Source organism: Carettochelys insculpta, chromosome 1 (genome assembly GCF_033958435.1).
Source record: "Carettochelys insculpta isolate YL-2023 chromosome 1, ASM3395843v1, whole genome shotgun sequence".
In the NCBI taxonomy this organism is placed as follows: domain Eukaryota; kingdom Metazoa; phylum Chordata; order Testudines; family Carettochelyidae; genus Carettochelys; species Carettochelys insculpta.
This window is the reverse complement of record NC_134137.1, coordinates 123,851,380-123,872,811: the sequence shown is the minus strand read 5'-3', so window position 1 is coordinate 123,872,811 and position 21,432 is coordinate 123,851,380. Positions and strand designations below refer to the sequence as shown.

The following is a 21,432-nucleotide window of genomic DNA, read 5'->3' as shown; positions in this document are numbered from 1 at the left end:
AACTGCAGAGCTGCCAATCTTGATTTAGATAAAAGTCATTCTAGTAAACTGTTTTTAATGCATGTTTACTTTGGTCCAAGTTACAAGTGCAGGCTTATATTATAAGGCAATAAGTCCCTCTACCTCTGGAAATTCATAGTTGCAATTTAGTCTGCTATAACAAACAGGATCTTTCTTAGGCTATGTCTAGAACGCAGGGTTTTGTCGGCAAAGGTTCACGTCGGAAGATATCTTGCAACAAAACTTCTGCCGACAGAGTGCATCTAGACAGCAAGGTGCATTGACAGAGTGATCCACTCTGTCGACAGAAAGTGGCCAAAAAGCCCAGCCACTCTATTGACAAAACCACCATCTGGAACAATGTCAGCCACAGCTCCGCGGAGATGGCCACTTAAAAGGACCCCTCCATATAGCCATTCCTTAGCCCTGCTGCGGGCTTGCCTACCCCTGTGATGGACAGCAGAGCTCTCACTGTGCTTGCCCTACTTTTGGGGGAGGTGGGCGGGGGCACACACAGACAGTCCCTGGGTGCTATGTTGCTGGAGCTGCCCCGGGCTTCCAATGGCCCCACAAGGCTGTGCTGCGGCTGGGGCTGAACTTTCTGGCAGCTGTCTTCCTCTATCCCATCAAGAGTGAGCCTGAGAGCACCTTGAGGGATGGCACCCTGGGTGCAGGTCTTGCACAACTGCACCCATCCCACCCAGTGCACAAACAGCCCTGCAGGCACCACACCAGTTCGGACTAGTGGGACTGGCTGGTCATGGGGCAGTGGGAAGACCAGCAGTGGCTCCAAAACTTATGCATACAGAAGGACACCTTGGAGCACTGTGCCTGGCTCACCCCTGCCCTCCGGAGACGTGCCACCCAGCTGCAGCCCTCCATCCCTGTGGAGAAGTGGGTAACAATCATCCTCTGGAAGCTCGATGCCCCCTGAAAGTTACCAGTTGGTGGGCAACCAGTTCAGTGTGGGGGAAGTCCGCTGTCAGGGGCCTCCTCATGGAGGTAACACTCCGAGGCAGCCATCTCTGCCTGCAGGGTGGGAGGGCATCCATTGATGAGACCCACATTGCGATCTGTGCTGCGGAGCAGAGCATGGCCAAATACATCAACTGCAAGGGATACTTCATGGTGTTGCAGGCCCAGCTGCACCACCACAGACGGTTTAGGAACAATTATGTTTGGTGGGTGGGCCAGGCACACAATACGCATGTGTTCCACAACTCCAGTCTGTGCCGGAGGCTGGAGGAACGTAACATTCATCCCCTGCCATGAACTCATGGTTGGGGACATGCAGATTCCAGTCTGCATCATAGGGGATGCAGGTTACCCCCTCATGCCATGGCTGGTGAAGCCCTTCATCGGTAAGCTAGAACCCAGACGGGAACTAGTCAATGCCTGCCTGAACAATGCCAGGATGCAGGCCAAGTGCGCCTTCAGCCGCCTCAAGGCATGCTTCGGGTGTCCACACACCTGCCTCAACATGGGGGAGCACAACACCCAACACGTTGTGGAGACTTGTTTTGTCCTTCACTACATTACGGAGGGGAAAGGGAAAACCTTCCTCCCAAAACGGGTGGTGGATACTGTCTGTGAGGGGCATGCCTATGAGCAGCTGGGCACAGCTGCCATCCGCCAGGCCCATCAGCACAGGCTGCGTATCTGGGAAGCCTGGAGGAAGAGTTTATTTCAAGGCCCACAGCCCTTCCCCATCCCCACCATGACCCCTCCCTTGACTATCACCCGTCCCCCACCTCCACACATTAATGATGGATGCATGTGTGGTGAACAATTAAGTGGGTTTTACTGAACAAAAGAATTGTGCAAAACAAAAGCAGTGCTATTGAAACTATTTACAAGAAACACAGATGTACAAAACATACCAGGGCAATTCCAAACTATTTACAAAGAAATGATGTGCAACCATAACTATTTAGAGTGTGTGAGCGTGTGTGGGTGGTTGTGGTGGTGGGTGCAGCATTCGATGGAGGAAGGGCTCAGAACATGGGAGGGTGGAGGGCTGTGAACTGGAGGGGGAGTGGAACCATAAGTGGCCTTAGCCTCAGGATCCCCTCCCACTGCAGGTTTGGGGCCCCCGTTGGGAGGCACGGATGGAGAGGGGTTGCGGCAGGGTAAAAGGGAGCCCTGAGGCTGGAGAAGGGCCATGGCCATTGTCCATTGGCGCAGACAAGGGTCCAGGGCACTGCACTAGAGGGCAGGTGTGTGCAGGGCCATGGGCAGCTGGAATAGTACACCATATGGTGGTGATAGCATCACAGCAGAGCATGAACTGGTCACAGGCCCATGTCCCCCACTCCACTTCCACCCAGAGATGGCGCTCCTTGGTCGTCCCACAGCACTGCAATATGTCACCACAACTGGTCATTGTGGAGCCACTAACAACTCCTCCATACCTGAGGAGGTGGCCTGGTGGGAGTGACCCAACCTTTGGCCAGTGTAGGTCCAGCTGTAAGGAAGACAAGAAGAAACAGAGAGTCATTAATGCAATGCAGCCCCTAAAGCCCTGCCCCCCACTGTTAGCAGCAATCAACACTCCTAGGCCCAAGGGACAGTGTTGTCTGGGGGGGAGGGCAGGACACGTGTTGCCTGAACAGTGGACCCTGCCACGCGGTGCCTCCAGGACCATGCTGACCACTGCCTGTCCCATCGATGGGCTAACAGCCAAGGGGGCGGTGTCCGGTCACAGAGTGGTCCCCTTGTGGGTGGCAAGTGAGCCAGGACCAGTCTAGCCTTTCCTGGGGCTGACTCATACACCTGCAGTTTGCCAGGCGCTGCACTCCTCAGCATATCTGGGGTCAGGCCAGCATCCTTGTGACTAGCCCACTTCCAGCCATGGCAGGTGTTAGGAGGGCTCCCCACCCCCGGGGCCTGAGGCTTATCCAGCCTCCCATGATCCTGGCAGCAGGGTGCTGCCCATGCCCAGGGTTGTCTGCTGCGTCCATGTGACACACACTACTGCTGCACATGGTTCCACGTGCTGGGACAGCAGCGCCAGGTCCCGCCAGTGCCACCCGAGCAACTCTCGCAGCACGCCCTGTCTGCGCCCGCCTCCCATGCCCTGGAGTGTGTGACACATGGGGTACTCACCGGGGGAACTCTTGCTGAGCTCAGAGGATGCCTGGGATGTGGCCTGGCTGCCGGGGACCAGGTCCAGCATCAGGACAAGGCTGCTGGCCTCGTCATATGGTTTCTGCAGCGGTTGAGCCTCTGCTGGTTTCTCCTCCTCATCCTCCAGGGGCTTCTGCTTGGCTGGGGGTGACGTGAGCCTCGTGTCAAGGCTCAGGCAAGGGGATGAGATGGTCCCCCACCCCCAGGATGCAGTTAAGCTCCCTGTAGTAGGGGAAGGAGGGAGATTCTGCCCCCAGGGCTTCTTGCATCATCCTCAACCCCCACCATACTCCTTCCACAACTTCTTTACTTTGGCCCCACCTGTTCAAGAGGGTGGCGGGGTAGCCCTGTACCGCCAGGGCTGCAGCCGTTCAGCTGTAGATTTCAGTATTTTGGCGCCTGGCACGGGAGTCTTGGAGGGCTTCCTCCCTGGCCCAGAGATCTCAGAGGGCCTTGATCTCTGGGCCAGACCAGGAGGGAGCCCACCTCTTGGAGCCGTGAGCCTGCTCTCTCCAGGGCCCAGGGGTTTCACAGGCTCCCTCCTGCTCAGCCATGGGGGCAATGCTCTTGGAAAGGTGCAACTGTAAGGGCGTTTAAGCAGCAGAAGGTAACTCTGCTGCTTCCATGCTTTCAGCTTCCTGCCACAGGCTTCCTTGGGTTCCCTACGGCTTTAAGAAGGGTCAGAGGCAGGAATCAGAGTGCTGATTGCTGTGCACCTGTGCAGCATCCTGGAGGCCTTTCCTGTTGACAGAAGGCCCCCTGGAACATCCAGACCTGTATTTCTTTTACTCAACAGTGGCGTTCTTCCTCAAGGTGAGCAGGGTATGGCTGTCAACAAAAGCACTGCGTTCTGTTGACTTACTGTCGATGGAATGCGCTTCGCAATCTCGACACTCCATTGGTTTTTCTTGACAAAACGGCCATTTTGTCAACAAAAGCCACAAATCTAGGCATAGCCTTAATATAAATGTTATTAATAAAATTGTTCTACGGTCATTTAATAAATCATTTCCTAGATGTCCTCTTTAAAATAAATTACTTTTATAATTTGTGACAACTTTCACTTACCCATTCCCTTTATTCAATCTGTATTATATTTGCTAGGTATATTCATCCCTCCCTCTATCTTTTTTTTTAGATTTGCAAAGAAACAAGAAGCACTGTGCAATGTAGATGACCTGGCTACCTGACAGTCCCTCTCATTTGTGTTTGTCAGCTTTAGTTCCAAACAGATATGTCAACTGAGTTGCTGATAAGATATCAAATCTGAACAGTAACATGTCCCATCAAATTTCTGACAAATTGAACTATATTATTTATCCATTATCCTACCATTTACATGTCTACCTCTGTCAATGCATAGTTGATGTAGTGTGCCCTCTTTTGGTTTAAGCTACATTGCACCCACACTGCATAGATAAATATTCAATATGCTCTTAAATGCGAAAGACCTATTGAAGAGTTTTCAAATGCGCCTAACACAAGAGTAGCCAAAAAAGGCAGCTCACAGCAAGTTTGTCCAGTTATCTTTCTTAGGGTTTTATTCTGCTGCTCAGAGTTGGGTTAGGTTGCGTTTGGTTTTTTTGTGGGTGTGTTTGAATTTTTTTGGGACTGGGGAGGAAAGGGTTAGCAGGAGTTTACAGGGTGGTTTTTTTTAACTGTTAAAAAAAGAAATTCTGGCTTGCTTTGTGCTGAGAAACAGCGGAGCAGTTTTGGCTAGAAGTTTCCCATCCCTTTTAGCCTGTTATGGAAAATGTCTCAATGTTGTCTGACAGTGCAAAGGTCTTCTCAGAGAGGAATTTTTTGCAGATTTTGCAAATTTTGGATTGACAACTGGATTCATCTGCTTAACAAGTGCTGAATTTGGGAAGGGTGACTTATTTTATTAAAACCTCTCATTATTCTCGGAAAGAAACTGCTGAACAGAAGGCATTGAACAGTGCCCTGATTTCATTCCCAGAATTCTTTGGCTCCATCTTCCAAAACCTGCATGCTGGGAAAGGGCAGCTTCAACATTCCTGATGAACTCTTCTGGTGGATCGTGACTGGAGAGATGATCTGATACAGCTGGATCATGTTCCACTGAAAGCCTAAAAACTTTCACTAACACACTGAATTAGCTCTGGAATCCAATGAGAAACCAGCAAAAGATGCAAATATCTCCCTGCAAAGGTCCATACAGTTGGGCATTCCATACACTACTGTTTAAAGGTTAGGAACCCATAAAACATTTATGGCAGGTCACCCTGTTATTTTATTCTGCTTCCCATGTGTATTTCAAATGATCATTGTCATTAACACTATCAAAATAATTAATGCATGAAAACAGGCCTGATTATGACAACTGTACATATTTAACCACCTTAGATAGCATGTCTTTGGGGTGCGCTGCTAGATACACCTACCAATAAAACCTGATGAAGGAGGGTTGGGCTGTATCTTCTCTTTAGTGTTCTCCTGAATGATGTCCCAGAGTTGCCATATAAACTTGGGATGGAGAATGTAAAATGGCTGGTTTGGATTCCTCCTGCGATGTTGTACGTAAGGCGTGAACAGGTTATAGTCTGGCTTCTTATACCACTGGGATCAGAGGGAAAACAACCACAAGTGAGAAGAAGCTCATCAGTCCTAAGGTGCTGCTCAACACTCACTAAGTAATATATAAAATACAACACCAACAGCTCTGTATTGGCACCGAAGTGTAAAAGCATAGGCAGCAAGCCACCAGGGGCTGCTGGACATTTTCTTAGGGAGCAGCCCTGAGCTTGGGCCATTCTGCTCCCTGCTATATGCGTGTGCTCTCAATATGAAATTCACTCCAGTGCATGGGATCCGCACAGGGCTTGTGCACACTTACAGATCCACATTAAGTAATTAATTAGGGATTAAACATGCTTAATGCAGGACATTGGCACTGGGGTGAATTTCAACCACAGCCTGACAGCACCTCTCTGCGCCCACCAGCTCACAAAGGAGGCAGAAAGCACTGTATCAGCTATACAACAGGCAGAATGGGCGCACTTAGCTCCAGCTGCAGTGTGTTCACCTCTGCTCTGCTGTCTTCCAGGGTTCCCACTTCTGCTTCCTTCTCTACAAAGTCCTCCAAGTGACTGCAGGATGGATTTGGTTTGGTTTTGTTTCTTTGGGGGTGGGGGGGCAGTGACTGGGAACAAAGGGATTTGGGCTGGATGGTACCAGCAAATTAATTTGAAAGCTGGGGCACTTAAGTAAATATAAATTATGGTGTGTTCAAGGGTGGATGGATTAGGAAAAGACTAAGGGGAGAGCACTTTGTGTATATGTATTTGTATTTATGTATTGGTTTGTTGTGGCGGGGCATAAAGGGAAGATGGAAAATAAGGAAGCGATTTTCTACTGTCTCTCACAACTCTCCACAAAAATCCAGTATTCTCCCTACTTGCCACACACAACAATTTCTCCCACATATATTATTTAAGTCTTATCTTTAATACACAAAACAGTAAAACCTCACCCCAACTCCCTACCAATCCCTCTGGCCTCAGGGCTATACAACCAAACTGCTCATTGCAGGTCCGCCGTTTTCAGCCAGTTAGGAGGAAATGAGCAAACTGAGGGCTTACCACATTCAGATTTGCAGAGTAAGGAGCAGGATCCCAGGCCACTAAAACAACATCTTTATACAACGAGTTGTCAATGAAGTGATGGTTTGGATTGGTGAGAATCTGCAAGCACACACACACACTAATGTTTTCAATGAAACCTAAGCAACGTGAATCCTCTCTCTACTACAGAGCATGCAAAAAGAGGAGCAATAAATAAATGCAAATGTGTACCAGGGTAAACCGTGCACACCAAGCTATTTGAAACATGGCACATCAATGGCAACACAGATTCATAGCCATGCTTTTGTTGGATGCTTAACAAGCCAACAAAAATGGCAGTTATCATTAACCTTTTCTTCCTAAGGGTAACTGCAAGGGGGTTTGGGTTTCTGTAAATAAGTAACAAGGCCTTCACCCCCAAAAAAACCAAAACCAAAACCAAAAAACCAGCCAACATTCCAAAGAGGTTCTCTGCAGATGTTCCTAGTTGCCTGGTGGGCCTGTGACCACACACAGCATCTGTACAACTGCTGTGTGCCCAGGAAGCTGCTGTGTGCCAAGGAAACACTCAGGAGTTCCCCCACTGAAATAAAGCTTCTTTCAGACACTTGTAAATAGATAAAAGTTAACTGAAAGTTCAAACAGTACATGTTAAAAGTTTTGCCATAAGCAGCACTCATGCTTGCTTGAAGGTACAGATCCCTGAATTACAACTGTGTCCACAAAACACAAGCAGTCCTTTAGCACCTTAAAGACTAATAATTTTAGTCTGTAAAGGTGCTACAGGAATGCTTGTGTTTTGTGAAGCTACAGACGAACAGTTAACCTTCTGAAACTGTGTCCAAAGATCGTCAGTAAGGAACACCCACCCAGAAGCCCACCAGTTGTGCGTGGTCACATGTGTATTTTGGAAATGTAAAAATATGTTAGTTCAAACTGCACATCAAAACCTTTTCTAGGGGAGCCAGCAACATTCACAGGAGGGCTTCAGATCCCAGATATCGTTTTTTGTAGCTTAAATAAGAGAGACCCCTCAATTAAAGTAGTTCCAAAAAAGGCAAATTCAGCCCTTCAATGTAAAAGACCCATCTACTTTAACAGAAGATAGGTACAAAGTAATTCCATTTTAGCAAAATCAGAAATGAAACTCAGATCCACCACTGTAAATTTCCCTTCTGTATGGCCTCAGTACGTCATCCCTCCCTCATTTGTCCAACCCACTGCAGCTTTCTTTTTCATTCTTCCTGCCCTCCCCACTCTTTGCGTGGCTATTCCTTTAGCTCCAAATCAGGCCTCACTGATCCCTGGGGCACCCAAACCCAGGAAGAACAAGGAAGAATGACTTCAGTGTTTGTAACCACATTCATTTGGTCTCCAGATGTTTTATTAATCTGCATTCCAGACAAATGAATTTATACTAATTTTCATTCCCTTTTAAATTTCAGTGAGCCATGTTTCCTCGAGAAAAAATATTTTGCTGTCATAATTAAAAAATTTCCCTACTGCACACTCTGAGCTTACGTGCACAGTAAGAAAAGCAAATATGGTAGGCAACCAGCTTGGCTTACAAAGGAAATCCTTGGTGAGCTTAAACTCAAAAAGGATGAGTGTAAGAAGTGGAAACTTGGACAGATGACTAAGGAGTATAAATGTATGGCTAGAGAATGCTGGGGGCATAATCAGGAAAGCAAAAGCACAATCACAATTGGAACTGCAGCTAGCAAGTAATGTGAAGGGCAACAAGAAGGGTTTCTACAGGCATGTTAACAATAAGAGGGTTATCAGGGAGGGTGTGGGGCCATTACCTGGATGAGGGAGGTAAACTGGTGACAGATGATGTGGGAAAGGCTGAAGTAGTCAATGCTTTTCTTGCCTCAGGCTTCATGGACAAGGTCAGCTCCCCAACTACAGCACTAGGAAATGCAGTATTGGAAGGAGCTGAGCAGCCCTCGGTGGGGAAAGAAGAGGTGAAGAGCTATTTAGAAAAGCTAGACGCACACAAACCCATGGGTCCGGACTTAATGCATCCAAGGGTACTGAGGAAATTTGCAGATGTCATTGCAGAGCCTTTGGCTATTATCTTTGAAAACTCATGGAGATTGGGAGAGGTCCCTGATGATTGGAAAAAGGAAAATGTAGTGCCCCTCTTTAAAAAAAGGAAAGGACGACAATCCAGGGAACTATACACTGGTCACCCTCACCTCAATCCCCGGAAAAATCATGGAGGGAATCCTCAAGGAATCCATTTTGGAGCCCTTGGAAGAGGGGAAAGTGACTGACTAGTCAACATGGATTCACCAAGGGCAAGTCATGCCTGACCAATCTGATTAGCTTCTATGATGAGGTAACTGGCTCTGTGGACATGGGGAAGTCAATGTCAAAGCTTTTGATACTGTCTCACAAAATATTCTTGCCCATAAGTTAAGGAAGTATGGATGGGTTACATTAAATGTAAGATGGATAGAAAATTAGCTTGACAGATGGGCCCAGTGTGTAGTGTTCAATGGCTCAGTGTCTGGTTGGCGGTTGGTTTCAAGTGGAGTACCCCAAGGATCGGTTCTAGGGCCAGTACTGTTCAACATCTTTATTAATACCACGGATGAGGGGATGGATTGCACCCTCAGCAAATTTGCAGACGACACTAAGGTAGGGGGGTCAGGTACACATATTGGAAGGTAGGTATAGAGTCCAGCGTGACCTAGACAAATTGGAGTATTGGGCTGAAAGAAATCTGCTGAGGTTCAACAAGGACAAGTTCAGAGTCCTGCACTTGGGACGGAAGAATCTCAAGCACTGTTACAGGCTGGAGACCACCTGGTTAAGTAGCAGTGCAGCAGAAAAGAAGATTACAGTGGATGAGAGGCTGGATATGAGTCAACAGTGCACCCTTGTTGCCAAGAAAGCTAATGGCATATTGGGGTACATTAGGAGAGCATTTCCAGCAGCTCTAGAGAAGTTATTATTCCTCTCTACTTGGGTCTGGTGCGGCCTCATTTGGAGTACTGCATCCAGTTCTGCCCCCCCCCCGCCCCCCCCGTAGAAAGAATGTGGATGCATTGGAGAGGGTTCAGCAGAGGGCAACAACATTGATTAGGGGTCTAAAGCACATGACCTATCAGGAGAGGCTGAGAGATTTGGGCCTTATTTAGTTTGCAGAAGAGAAAACTGAAGGGTGATTTGATAGAAGTCTTCAACTTTCCAAAAGGGGGCTCTAAAGAGGATGGAGAGAGACTGTTCTCAGTGGTGACAGATGGCAGAACAAGGAGTAATGGTCTGAAGTTAGAGGGAGAGGCGTAGTTGGATATTAGGAAAAACTATTTCATCAGGAGGGTGGTGAAGGACTGAAATGTGTTACCCAGAGAGGTGGTGGAATCTCCTTCCTTAGAAGTTTTTAAGTCCCAGCTTGACACAGTTATGGCTGGGATGATTTAGTTGGGGTTGATCATGCTTGAAGCAGGGGGCTGGACTAGATGACCTCCTGAGGCCCCTTCCAGCCCTAGAATTCTATGACTTTTTAAATCAACTTTTTAAGACACCCAAAGAACCAGTCCAACCGGCATCCCTAACCTCCCAGCTCTATGGGTAGCGATTTTTTAAAGAACGTGAGCTTTCATCTTCAGAGTAAGATTGTCAACCCTCCACGATTAGTCTGGATTCCCCAGGAATTAAAGATTATGTCATATGATCAAACCTCCAGGAATACATCCAACCCCAACTGGTAACCTTACTTCAAAGTGTAAGCTCATTAAGGCAGGGCTAATGCCTTCTTTTAAGTTTGCTCAGCACCTATCACACTGGGTGCACTGTCAAAAACAAACAGTTAAAAGAGTAATTTAACAATAATGCTACTAAATGGAGTTATGAGGGGTCTGTTAGGACACAATTTTGAAAATACAGTAAATACAATAATTAGAATGTATATACCATGTATTATGCTCACAACACCCTAAGGACAATAACTAATTAAACCCTCCAAAGTGCAGATGGGAGAATTGCAAGCAGGAAAGCAAGGCCAGAACTTGGGGACCCAGTTTTAGAAAACTGAAAAACCTACTTCCACCATAAGATGTCACTACAGCTCAACCAACAACATTATCTGTAGAAGAAAACTACTTAGTTTGTGGAAGTTCAGCTCAGAGACATCATCTAGTTTTTGAGGAGGTCTCTGTATTTTGTATACAGTTCCAACTGGACTTACGAAGAGGTGCCTAGGTGATGCTCCAAGACAGCTAACTCCTCGGATGAGATGAGGCAGGGGTTTGTAATGCATAAGGATGCTCTTGTGGCTTTGTTCCTACAGGATCACAGGGAAGCTGTATGGAGGCACAAATCCTCTGCAGTGAGGACTACGGCCCTAAGTATTAAGATTATGGCCTGAGATCAAAAGGCTTCATTCAAAACTCTGCAAGCCCATCTGTGATAACTCATGGGAATGCTGACTCCAAACTCATCAATTTTCCTGCTACCATATAAGAATACCCTGTAGGGGAGAACTGCCCCTGAATATTTCATCAGTTCTACATTGTGGTTACATCACCTGTGTGAATCATTAGTTGCTCACCAGATTATCCTAACATCTTTGTCCTTAAAATGTTTGATTTCTAAGATGCTAATTAACCAGTGTTATATTCCACAGAAAAAAGAAACACAAGAATTCACAAAGGACTCTGACCTGGGAGTTAATGATGCGCATAGTCGTTTTATTTCCAACATCTTTTTCATAGCCACGTGTAGGAGCAGAATTAAATCTCAGAACTGCATCGTGAGAATCTAAGGGTACAAAAGCGCTACATTTATATATTTCTTGGTAAGACAAAATCTTATTTCAAGGAAAATGGATTTGTAATTTTTTCTAATCCTGGTATTCAGAGGATAGATATTCTACCACAAGGCAAAGACAAAATCCTCTTTATCTGTCATATGTTACAGCAATTGTTCAAATCCTCTGGAAAAAAATTCAAAACAACCCAATATTAACTTAACTTGCAACGTATATGCAGTGTAGCTACAGCCACGGCCCACCTCACCCACCTTGTCACTCAGAATGCATGCAGAATAGTAACAGAGAGTAAGCCGTGCTAGTCTATACACTGTCAAAACAAAAAGCAGTCAAGTAGCACTTTAAAGACTAGCAAAATAGTTTATTAGGTGAGCTTTCGTGGGACAGACCCACTTCTTCAGACCATATCCAGACCAGAACAGACTCAATATTTAAGACACAGAGAACCAAAAACAGTAAGCAAGGAGGACAAATCAGAAAAAGATAATCAAGGTGAGCAAATCAGAGAGTTAAGTATGCAGAAAAGCCCCTATAGTGACTCAGAAAGTTCACATCCCGATTTAAACCATGTGTTAATGTTCCGAATTTGAATATAAACGTCAATTCGTCCGTTTCCCTTTCTACAGAGGAGCGATCATTTCTTTTCAGTAACACACATACCTTGAGGTCACTGACAGAATGGCCCATTCCATTAAAATGTTGACTAACTGGTTTGTGGATCTGAAGTGTTTTAATGTCTGTTTTGTGCCCGTTGACCCTTTGTCTAAGGGAGTTAGAAGTCTGTCCAATATACAAAGCATCTGGGCATTGTTGACACATGATGGCATATATGATGTTAGTAGAGGAGCATGAGAAAGTGCCCGTGATTCTGTGAGTAACCTGGTTAGGTCCAGTGATGGTATTTCCAGAGAAGATATGTGGACAAAGCTGGCAGCGGGCTTTGTTGCAGGGAAAGGTTCCAGGACTGGTGTTCCTGGGGTATAGACTGTGGACTAAACCTTCAGGGCTAACAGCCACAGTCCACATATCTTCTCTGGAAATACCATCACTGGACCTAACCAGGTTACTCACAGAATCACGGGCACTTTCTCATGCTCCTCTACTAACATCATATATGCCATCATGTGTCAACAATGCCCAGATGCTTTGTATATTGGACAGACTTCTAACTCCCTTAGACAAAGGGTCAACGGGCACAAAACAGACATTAAAACACTTCAGATCCACAAACCAGTTAGTCAACATTTTAATGGAATGGGCCATTCTGTCAGTGACCTCAAGGTATGTGTGTTACTGAAAAGAAATTATCGCTCCTCTGTAGAAAGGGAAACGGACGAATTGACGTTTATATTCAAATTCGGAACATTAACACATGGTTTAAATCGGGATGTGAACTTTCTGAGTCACTATAGGGGCTTTTCTGCATACTTAACTCTCTGATTTGCTCACCTTGATTATCTTTGTCTGATTTGTCCTCCTTGCTTACTGTTTTTGGTTCTCTGTGTCTTAAATATTGAGTCTGTTCTGGTCTGGATATGGTCTAAAGAAGTGGGTCTGTCCCACGAAAGCTCACCTAATAAACTATTTTGCTAGACTTTAAAGTGCTACTTGACTGCTTTTTGTTTTGAGAATGCATGCAGTTACCCTAGCAGCATAAAATGGAAAGGTTATTAGTTTGCACAATGTTGCATATTATTTCTACTGCAATATATTAAAACAAATACTTCATGCAAAGATGTATTAAACCAGTGCACTATGCAGCAGTGCGATGACCATCACACTGCTTAGATACAGAGCTCTATAATAGGCTTATATTTTAGAGCAGAATTCTGTTCCTCCAACCTCATCCGCGAGATCAGTCCACCTCCGGTGGAATCTGTCAGAGGTCAAATCTGTCAGTCCACAGCTCTCTCTCGCCATAGTAACTTTAAGCCCCTCTTGGGCTTCCTGGCAGCTGGGCACCAACAGAGCTGCACTGTGAGGGCTTTTCCACGACCAACAGTCATACAGTTAGGAAGAGGAGCTCCGTATAAGAAACAGCTGAATTGGGCCCCAATTCAGGAAACTGGTCAATCACATGCTGCTTATCTTTAAGCACATGCTTATGTCCTACTTAAGTCAGTTTAAACTGAACTGAAGCTTCCATCAGCATTGTCCGTATGAGCAGTCTCTGTTGGATGAGAAATGCTCACGTGCATCCTCTCTGCATATATGTTGCTTGCAGAAGAGATTGGGAGCAGGTGCAGAGGAACGGGCAGAAAGGGTTCCGCAGAGGTCAGTGAAAATGGTTCCCACACCACAGACAGGCATCTCTTCCTTTCACACCTGGGGCGGGGACCCCCACAGGTTTTGTCCCTTCTGCCTATGGAGAGGAGATGATCTAGGCCAACATAAACTACCCACCTTATCTCATGTGACCTTTAAACTGAAGAGTTACTATAACAGCTATTGGTTTAACTATATTTAAAATGCACCCATCCATAGCTTTGGGCACAGCTACAACATCAAAGTCACTCAAAATGGAGCCCAGTGTTCATTATGCTGGTCCTGCTCAAACTAACTTTGCCCTATTCACCTAGGCCGCCTGTTTGGAAAACTATTGGCAAACTACTACAATGCAGTGCAACCTGAAGATCAACATATCCCAACTCAGAGGTCAATGGAACTACATGTGTGAATGTGAGATTTGGGACTAAACCCTCAGGGCTCAAACCTACAAGGTGCTGAGCACATCAGCTCCTTCTGGTACCAGCCAGGTAAGAGAGGCTTCCTGTTCATCCCTATGCCCCGTGCAGTGACCTCATGTAATTTGCCTCGAAAGCTCCTTTCCACCTAAACATAAGTGGGACCCGATTTCCTGCTCTCCACTCAAAGAGCGTCCAGCAGGATGTCAGCAGGTGCTCTGGGCTCAGCACCCCTGAAAATGATGCCCCTTATATTTAAGTGACTGAATATGGATTTTTGGTCCCTAACTTTAGGTGTATGTGTTTGAAAATTCTGTCCAGAATCCTGTGACCAAGGGGAGTTCTGCAGTTCACTTGCTATGGACTTGCGAACACTAGCACACCACATTAAAGCTTCCAGCATCCACTAGTGCTGTCTTTTACATCACAAGCAAAAACCCCTTGTTTTAAGAGAGTAAGCTGGGGTCCTGTTTGACACTTACAATAGTGGCTTTGAAGAGGAGTTGAGTGATTTTACACCTTGGCCGTTTCTACACAGGCCACTTTCTTCGAAAGTGGCATGGTAATACACAACCCAAAATATGCTAATGAGGCACGGATGCAAATTCTCCGTGCCTCATTAGCATATGGTCATGTGATTTGGAGTCCAGAAGACTGTTCTTCCGGACTCCAAAATGCTGTTTAGAAGCGCGGCCCCTGGGCGGTCTTCCGGAAGGAAGTCCTTCTTCCGGAGGCCCCTTCTTCCCAAAAATTTTCAGGAAGAAGGGGCCTCCGGAAGAAGGACTTCCTTCCAGAAGCTCCCCCGGGGCTGCGCTTCTGCACGGCGTGGAATCTGGAGGAACAGTCTTCCGGACTCCAAATCACGTGACCATATGCTAATGAGGCATGGGGAATTTGCATCCACACCTCATTAGCATATTTTGGGCCATGTATTACCAGGCCACTTTCGAAGAAAGTGGCCTGTGTAGAATCAGCCCTTGTGAAGTATTTTGAGCTATCCCGGCTAAAGCTAAAAAAAATGGATTACTGTTTTCATGTGAAGGGGAAAATAAAACCGCCCCATGACTTCACAATACATTGTGATGCTGCCAAAACACCTGTGTGCACCATTAAACAACATGATCTACAATGAAGTTCCCTCATCTATCGTCTTTCTAAAAAAGTTACAAAGAGAAGCCAAAAAATAATGATCAGACTGGTCTGTGACAGCATTTCTAGTAGGAACACAGAAGAGGGAGCTAAAGGGCTGCTAATAAAGTCCCTGTTTTCAGCTTTTATCTATTTTTTGCCTTCTGTAAAAAGACATTTAGTTACGTGCAACAATATCACAACTACAAGAAGGAGTGTGCACCTGGAGCTGCACCGCCGTATGCGATCATCAGCAGATCTTGACCCTTCTAGTTGGTCTCTCCTTGGGACTGAAAATCTGTGCTTCGAGAAGGGGCAGCAGGGGGAAGATGGCAGGGCTGGCACCATAGTTCCATCACGCTGCATGCGGTATGCTATATGCCACGCCCTGACTCCAGCCAAGCACTTCCAAAGAGCAGAGTGGGCATTAAAGCCAATGCTGCAAAACAGGGCCATCCCATGGGCTGCTCTGGCATTCACCGGATTCCCAAAGATGGACAGGTTCTGTGATCAAGCACTTTGCTAAGCTCTGATGGCCTGAGACAAAGTTCTGGAACGGGTCAGAAAGAAACCGTACATTTTCATTCCCTGTTCCTTTCCCACGGGCTTTTCTGAGGCAAGGGTTTGAAAAGCTGGACAAAGGCCTTATTAAATGGTGGCATTTCGAACTGATAACTTGTACTGGGAGTCTTCTATTCAGGAGAGACACATCAGGTGATCATCTCCAATTAAACTGAAGGCTCCACAAGTAGCTGAGTGAGTGGCATGAGGTGACCATGACCAGGATAGTTATGGGGGAATGCTTACAGAGTCCAGTGGCTACTGAAGATACCCATAACATCAGGACAACCACCCAATACCACACCAAAAATACCTGTACTGGGATTGAGACTCTGACGTGAAAGGATTTTGCTCCATTTCAGTGACAGCACACAGTTGGAAGAAGGAATTGTTGAGCTATTTCGCCCTCAGAGGTTTCTAAATCAGTGGGACTTCTCACAAAATTGGGGGTTACTCAGTTTTGATTTTAGTTAAAGGCTGGTAGGGCACTTGTGCTGTGCTGGAAGGCCGTTAGAGTAGTTTGATAATGACAGCAGTTCTAATAGATAGAGTTTTAAGAGTCAAAGAGACTAAGCAGTAAAATGAAGCTGGTCTGTCGATGTGAAAATCTTGGATGATGGGAGGAATTACAAGTGCACATCCAAAGATTTCTATGGAAAGCTGTGATAGATTCTTGGTGTTCAAGAAGCAAATGGAGGAAATTTGATGCACATATGTCTTCCTTTTCTTCACCTTTTTAAGCTTACTATGACTGTGTCATATCAATAAAGAACGCCTAGGACAACAAACAAAACAAAAGCTTTTCTTCACACAGTACTTATGTAAAACACAAATACAGTGAAGCTTTTAAAAATTAAAGCCTGAAATTAAATCTAACCTATTAAAGACAAACATTCATCGCACCAATGTGTAAAACCATCACTGTTCTATAAAACTCAATGCATTCCTTGTGCCCCAACCCACAATAAAATAAATAAAGCGTCACGCTCTCCAAATGAATGACTACCATGGGCCTGATTTTTTTCTCAGCTATACAGTTATCATACAGGACTACTCATTCCACTGAAGTCTTTGGAGTTAAATGGATGAAAGGCTGGGGAGAGAGAGACATAAGGATCATCAGACCTACCCCTGAAAAAGGATGAACCCTTTGAAAGAGGAACACACACACGCACACTTAGGAGTGAGAAGCGTTTTCACCCACCTATTTCATCTCCTAGAGAAGAGTTCAGTATTGCACCAGCAGACATAACCACGGCACAGCTTCCAAAGCCATGCGGATACAGACTGCCCAGCGGAATTTGAGGAACATGCTTTTCCCATCCAAGAGCTGAAAAGGGGGCCTCCTTGCCATCTATTGTTTTCACATTCACCCTATCCTTGAGCTCACAGATGAGCTGGTCTCCTGTCAGTCGGGAATTTCTTTTGCCTTTGAACCGCACCCCATGTTTATTGGCATTCAGGTAGTCTTTCATAGCCTTCTGCAGGCGAGGGTTCAGCATCTTGGAGGAGACATCCCCTTTCCAAAGCCTGTAGAGGAAGGATTTTGACATAGTGGAATACAACCCATCCCAGTCATCAGGCTCATCCAACACCTGGCTTCTCCTGCGTGTCAGGTTTCTTTTCCTTGTTCTTTTTTCATGGGTCCATTTTTCCTGTAATACATTTCCCTTTTGATCATTCTCATTGGCAGAGATGAATTTCACTAGTTCTTGAACGTTGCTGTGTTGCTGAGGCTGGCCTGCAGCAAATAAATAGCTGTCATCCCCTCGATAGAAAGCACTTTTTGATTTTCTCCCTATTTGTGAAGGAAAAAACTCTTCTTCCTTTTCAAAACCATCCTCTAGATCAATCCACTTTTTCATGCTCCCAGTCCCCAATTTAAAGGAACCTAAGAGATCTTCATTAAGAAGCACCTCATTCCTATCTATGGTTTCAGAGAAGGATGGATCATGTAATGCTCCCATAATAACTCTCTGCTTTCCCTGAATGGGCAGGAGCCTCTTGGTCTCAATGTAAGAGAAGGAACTTGGAATTGGCTCAGCACTGTTACTATCTGTAAAATAGATGAAGATTACGAAAAAAAGGAGACCCCATGCAAATAGCCCAAACAGCATTAGTTGTTTCCATTGCTTCAAGTTAGGTTTCATGGCAATGCCTGTACCAGGTCCTCTGTGCCTTGAGGTATTGGTGAAGGGGAATGAAACCTGGAAAAAAATGAAATATGAAATCAAGAACTGTCCTTCAGACAGAGACCATTGAGAAATATACTAACAAGGTCTGGAACACACAGATACAGTGCATACACAGCAGCATTGGAGACAGAGGGGAAGGAACAAACATAGGACTTCAGACACCAGACAGAAAGTACTTTGGCTCCATCCACATGGTGACAGCTGCTAGCTACGGAAGCACTCTAGTGCATAGAGCAACATGAGAACCTGCCTTGAAGGTCATTTACCTGTCTGCTTCTGCTGTACCCAACACGCAAACTTGATTTAAAAAAAAAAAAAACAACAACAACAACTTGATCACATGCATAATGGAGAAAATCCACTTCCCTCCTTGGTGGCTAGGGATGGCCCCACTGCAGCTCAACCACTGTGGTTCTTCCACACAAATGGAGATACTTAGGGCATGCACACGGCCTCTGCATGGTACAGAACCTTCCCGCGCATATAGGTGAGTGAGAGGAGGCTTTCAGGCAGACTAGGATGGGACCTTGTTCATTTACATGGAATACCCCCATTTTCATATGGATTAAATTATGCAAATGGATATACACACCAGCTGCAACTTGTTATACAAACTACTCAGCAGCATACAAACCTCAGGCGGTGCTACAGATAACGGTGTAATCTAGGTGAGAATTTCAAACACAGAAGAGACAATGCAGATTGGGAACCCAGTTCTTTCACATTGGCATAAATCAGAGTTAACTCATTTTTGAAGTCAATGGCAACAGAAGCGAGAGGAGAATTAGGCTCACATCCTAGAGAAACAGAAGTATACTGCATGAAGCAGTGTGCTGGCCCACACTTGCATACTGAAGGACGAGGTTTATTTGACACAGAATACCACCGAGTCCACTGTCGTATGTCTATTTCAGCAGTGTCAGTTCATGCTTCTACTACTATTACTTCTATGGCCCAATTACCCCACCTGGCACCAGTCCTACATTGATGTAACACCACTGAAAATTTCTTCTCCCGTCGATTTGTATACTACTCCCACACCCCGAGAAGTGTACAGGAAAGTCAATGGGAAACACTCTCCTGTCAACTCAGTGCAGTAGAGCCACCTCAGTACATGGATCTAACAACATTGACTTCAGTTATATAGTTAAATTAAGTTGTGTAAATTAGATCGATTTACCACAGAAGCATAGACCAGCCCTCAGATCTGCACCAAATTACTCTAACCTGCCCACTCAGCATTCAGATGATTTGCATTTGTTACTCAGCACTCTTTGCCTGTCTGAACCACTTTCATTCCTGATCATCGTTTTCTCTGCTGGTTTCCATCCACCCTCAGCTTTCTAAAGTCTGCCTTCAAGACAGCACACAGGATAAATTACCTGTGGCTCACTCAGGTGCTCCTCTGGCTGAGCATGTGTTCCATGTTAGCAGTGTTGGTCCCAGGATGTTAGAGAGATGAACTGTGGGGAAATAATGTCTTTTATTGGTCCAGCTTTGGTGAAAATGACAATTTTTGAAGTTTACAAACCACTTTTCTTCAGGTCTGAGAGCTCGTTTAACATCAAATATTTGTCTCTTTCATCAGGAGAAATTGGTCCAATGAAATTGGTCTAACTTATCCACTGTGTGTCTATACAAGTCAGATAAGTTTCACAAAGAAAGCAATTTTCCACAACTTTTGTAACGATCACAGTCACATCTACGCAGGCAGAAGTCACTGAGGCAGAGAGCATTAACATTCTCTACTAATTTGTGAAACACAGCTTTCTGAAAATAATTAACATGAAATTTTATATATTTCTCATTTTCACATTTATGACCAGAAGACCATACGAGGCAGAACAGTCTTGGTATGTTTTGGCTTGTTTGTTTGTTTTTTTTTGGTCATACAGTGATTTTTTTTTAAAAAAGCAAAAGTATATTTATGCTGCTGTGTAGGCGTTAACATTGCAAATAGAAGTAATGACACATCAAGGTTAAGTCATAAAACTTAGTGAAACACTGACAAATCACAGAACAACCTTTTAAAGTATGAGATCCTTTGCAAAGTTTTGTCCCAAAACAGCAGGGGGGCCCAGCCCCATCCATAAAGAATACCCAGTCCCTGGGATCTCCCGGAGACCTGGGCCATCCAGGTGAGCCTCTGTGCTTCTTCACCTGTTCTGATCTTGCAACAAGTTTACATATGCCCCTTATTCTCCCCAGGTAGCAGAGACTCTGGAACACACACACACACACACACACACACACACTCTCTCTCTCTCTCTCTCTCCCCCCCCCCCCACGCCCTCCTGCAACAGCGGAAGGGGTGGAACAGCCACACCTGGAGGGGTCTCTCCTGTGAGCAGATCAGAGGCATTTAATTGGGCCCCAATGACATCTTATTTTATTCCTCTTTCTTGAAAATGAACATGTCAATTGTACAGAAGAAAAAATACTGGATGGGAAACAGGCAACAATAAACAGTGCTCAGTAAAGACAGAAAAGTAACATCAAGCTCACGTTGTACAAGTTAGTCTAAGGGGTCCAGTGGATTTCTAGTACTTCTGGGAGGGCAGCTAGCTCATTATGCAAATTTCAGACAACAAAAGCAAGTCTAGACCAGTCTCCGTGTCTTCTCTTTGCTCCCATAAAGTTCTAATTGTGCCACCCCAGACTCACACCCCTCTTCATGTGCATACAATAGCGAGACTACCCACATTGAGCAAGGCTGGCACAATGAAGGTGCTTCTTCTTCAGCAAAGGTAATAGTGTCCCTTTATGTGTGCCCCCTCGGCCCGCCCGCCCTTTAACTCAACATTTTATCTTGCTGCATCATTCCCCAGTGGTCGGGTCAGTGCTTCAATCTGAGCAAAGTGCGGGGGGAGGAGTGTTAAGCCCCATTAGGGGGCATGAAATTTCAAAAGGGGGGGCGCAGGCTTATCCACCTCCTTAAATTGTTGAAATATGTTACCGTTGTTGTGTGTGTGTATTCACAGTTATATACAAAGTAATGAAGTTTTTACATTCTACACCTTATTTTCTTATGTGAGGTGAAAGGATTGTTTGTTTTCATATGACCATAGCTGACCATAGCTGAAACTTTTGTCCGTTTGGATTACATTAGACAGGCTTTTTTTTGTTTTGGTTTGGTTTTGTTTTTTTTTTTTGGGGGGGGGGGGGGGGCACCAGGGGCTGGTAATTGCAGGGACAAAAAGTGGGACCCGACACAAGAAGCTTGCTCACCCCCTGATCTAAGCATAGTGGATGTGTAAGCTCCACCTACCATCTGGAAAGTGTTTTGTCTTCAGCTACTTTGTTTGCAGGAAAGCTGGTTGAAACTCTCCCTCAGATCAAGAGGTCATTTATTTAATACCGTACTGACCATATAC

The 21,432-nt window shown here is 45.4% G+C and overlaps 1 protein-coding gene across 2 annotated transcripts in view; it reads right to left on the bottom strand.

Moving 5' to 3' along the window:
• Nucleotides 1–21,432, bottom strand: part of ST6GAL2 (ST6 beta-galactoside alpha-2,6-sialyltransferase 2) — a 77,902-nt gene that overhangs the window by 14,174 nt on the left and 42,296 nt on the right. The window contains exons 2-5 of one of the 2 annotated variants that reach the window (XM_074983251.1): nt 17,068–18,070; nt 11,383–11,480; nt 6,729–6,830; nt 5,532–5,706 (exon numbers count right to left, since the gene is read on the bottom strand). In XM_074983251.1, coding sequence (XP_074839352.1) covers nt 5,532–5,706; nt 6,729–6,830; nt 11,383–11,480; nt 17,068–18,013 — 1,321 coding nt within the window. In that variant the 5' untranslated portion in view covers nt 18,014–18,070. The remainder of the gene's footprint in view (nt 1–5,531; nt 5,707–6,728; nt 6,831–11,382; nt 11,481–17,067; nt 18,071–21,432) is intronic. The other variant, XM_074983252.1, reaches the window with a different exon arrangement.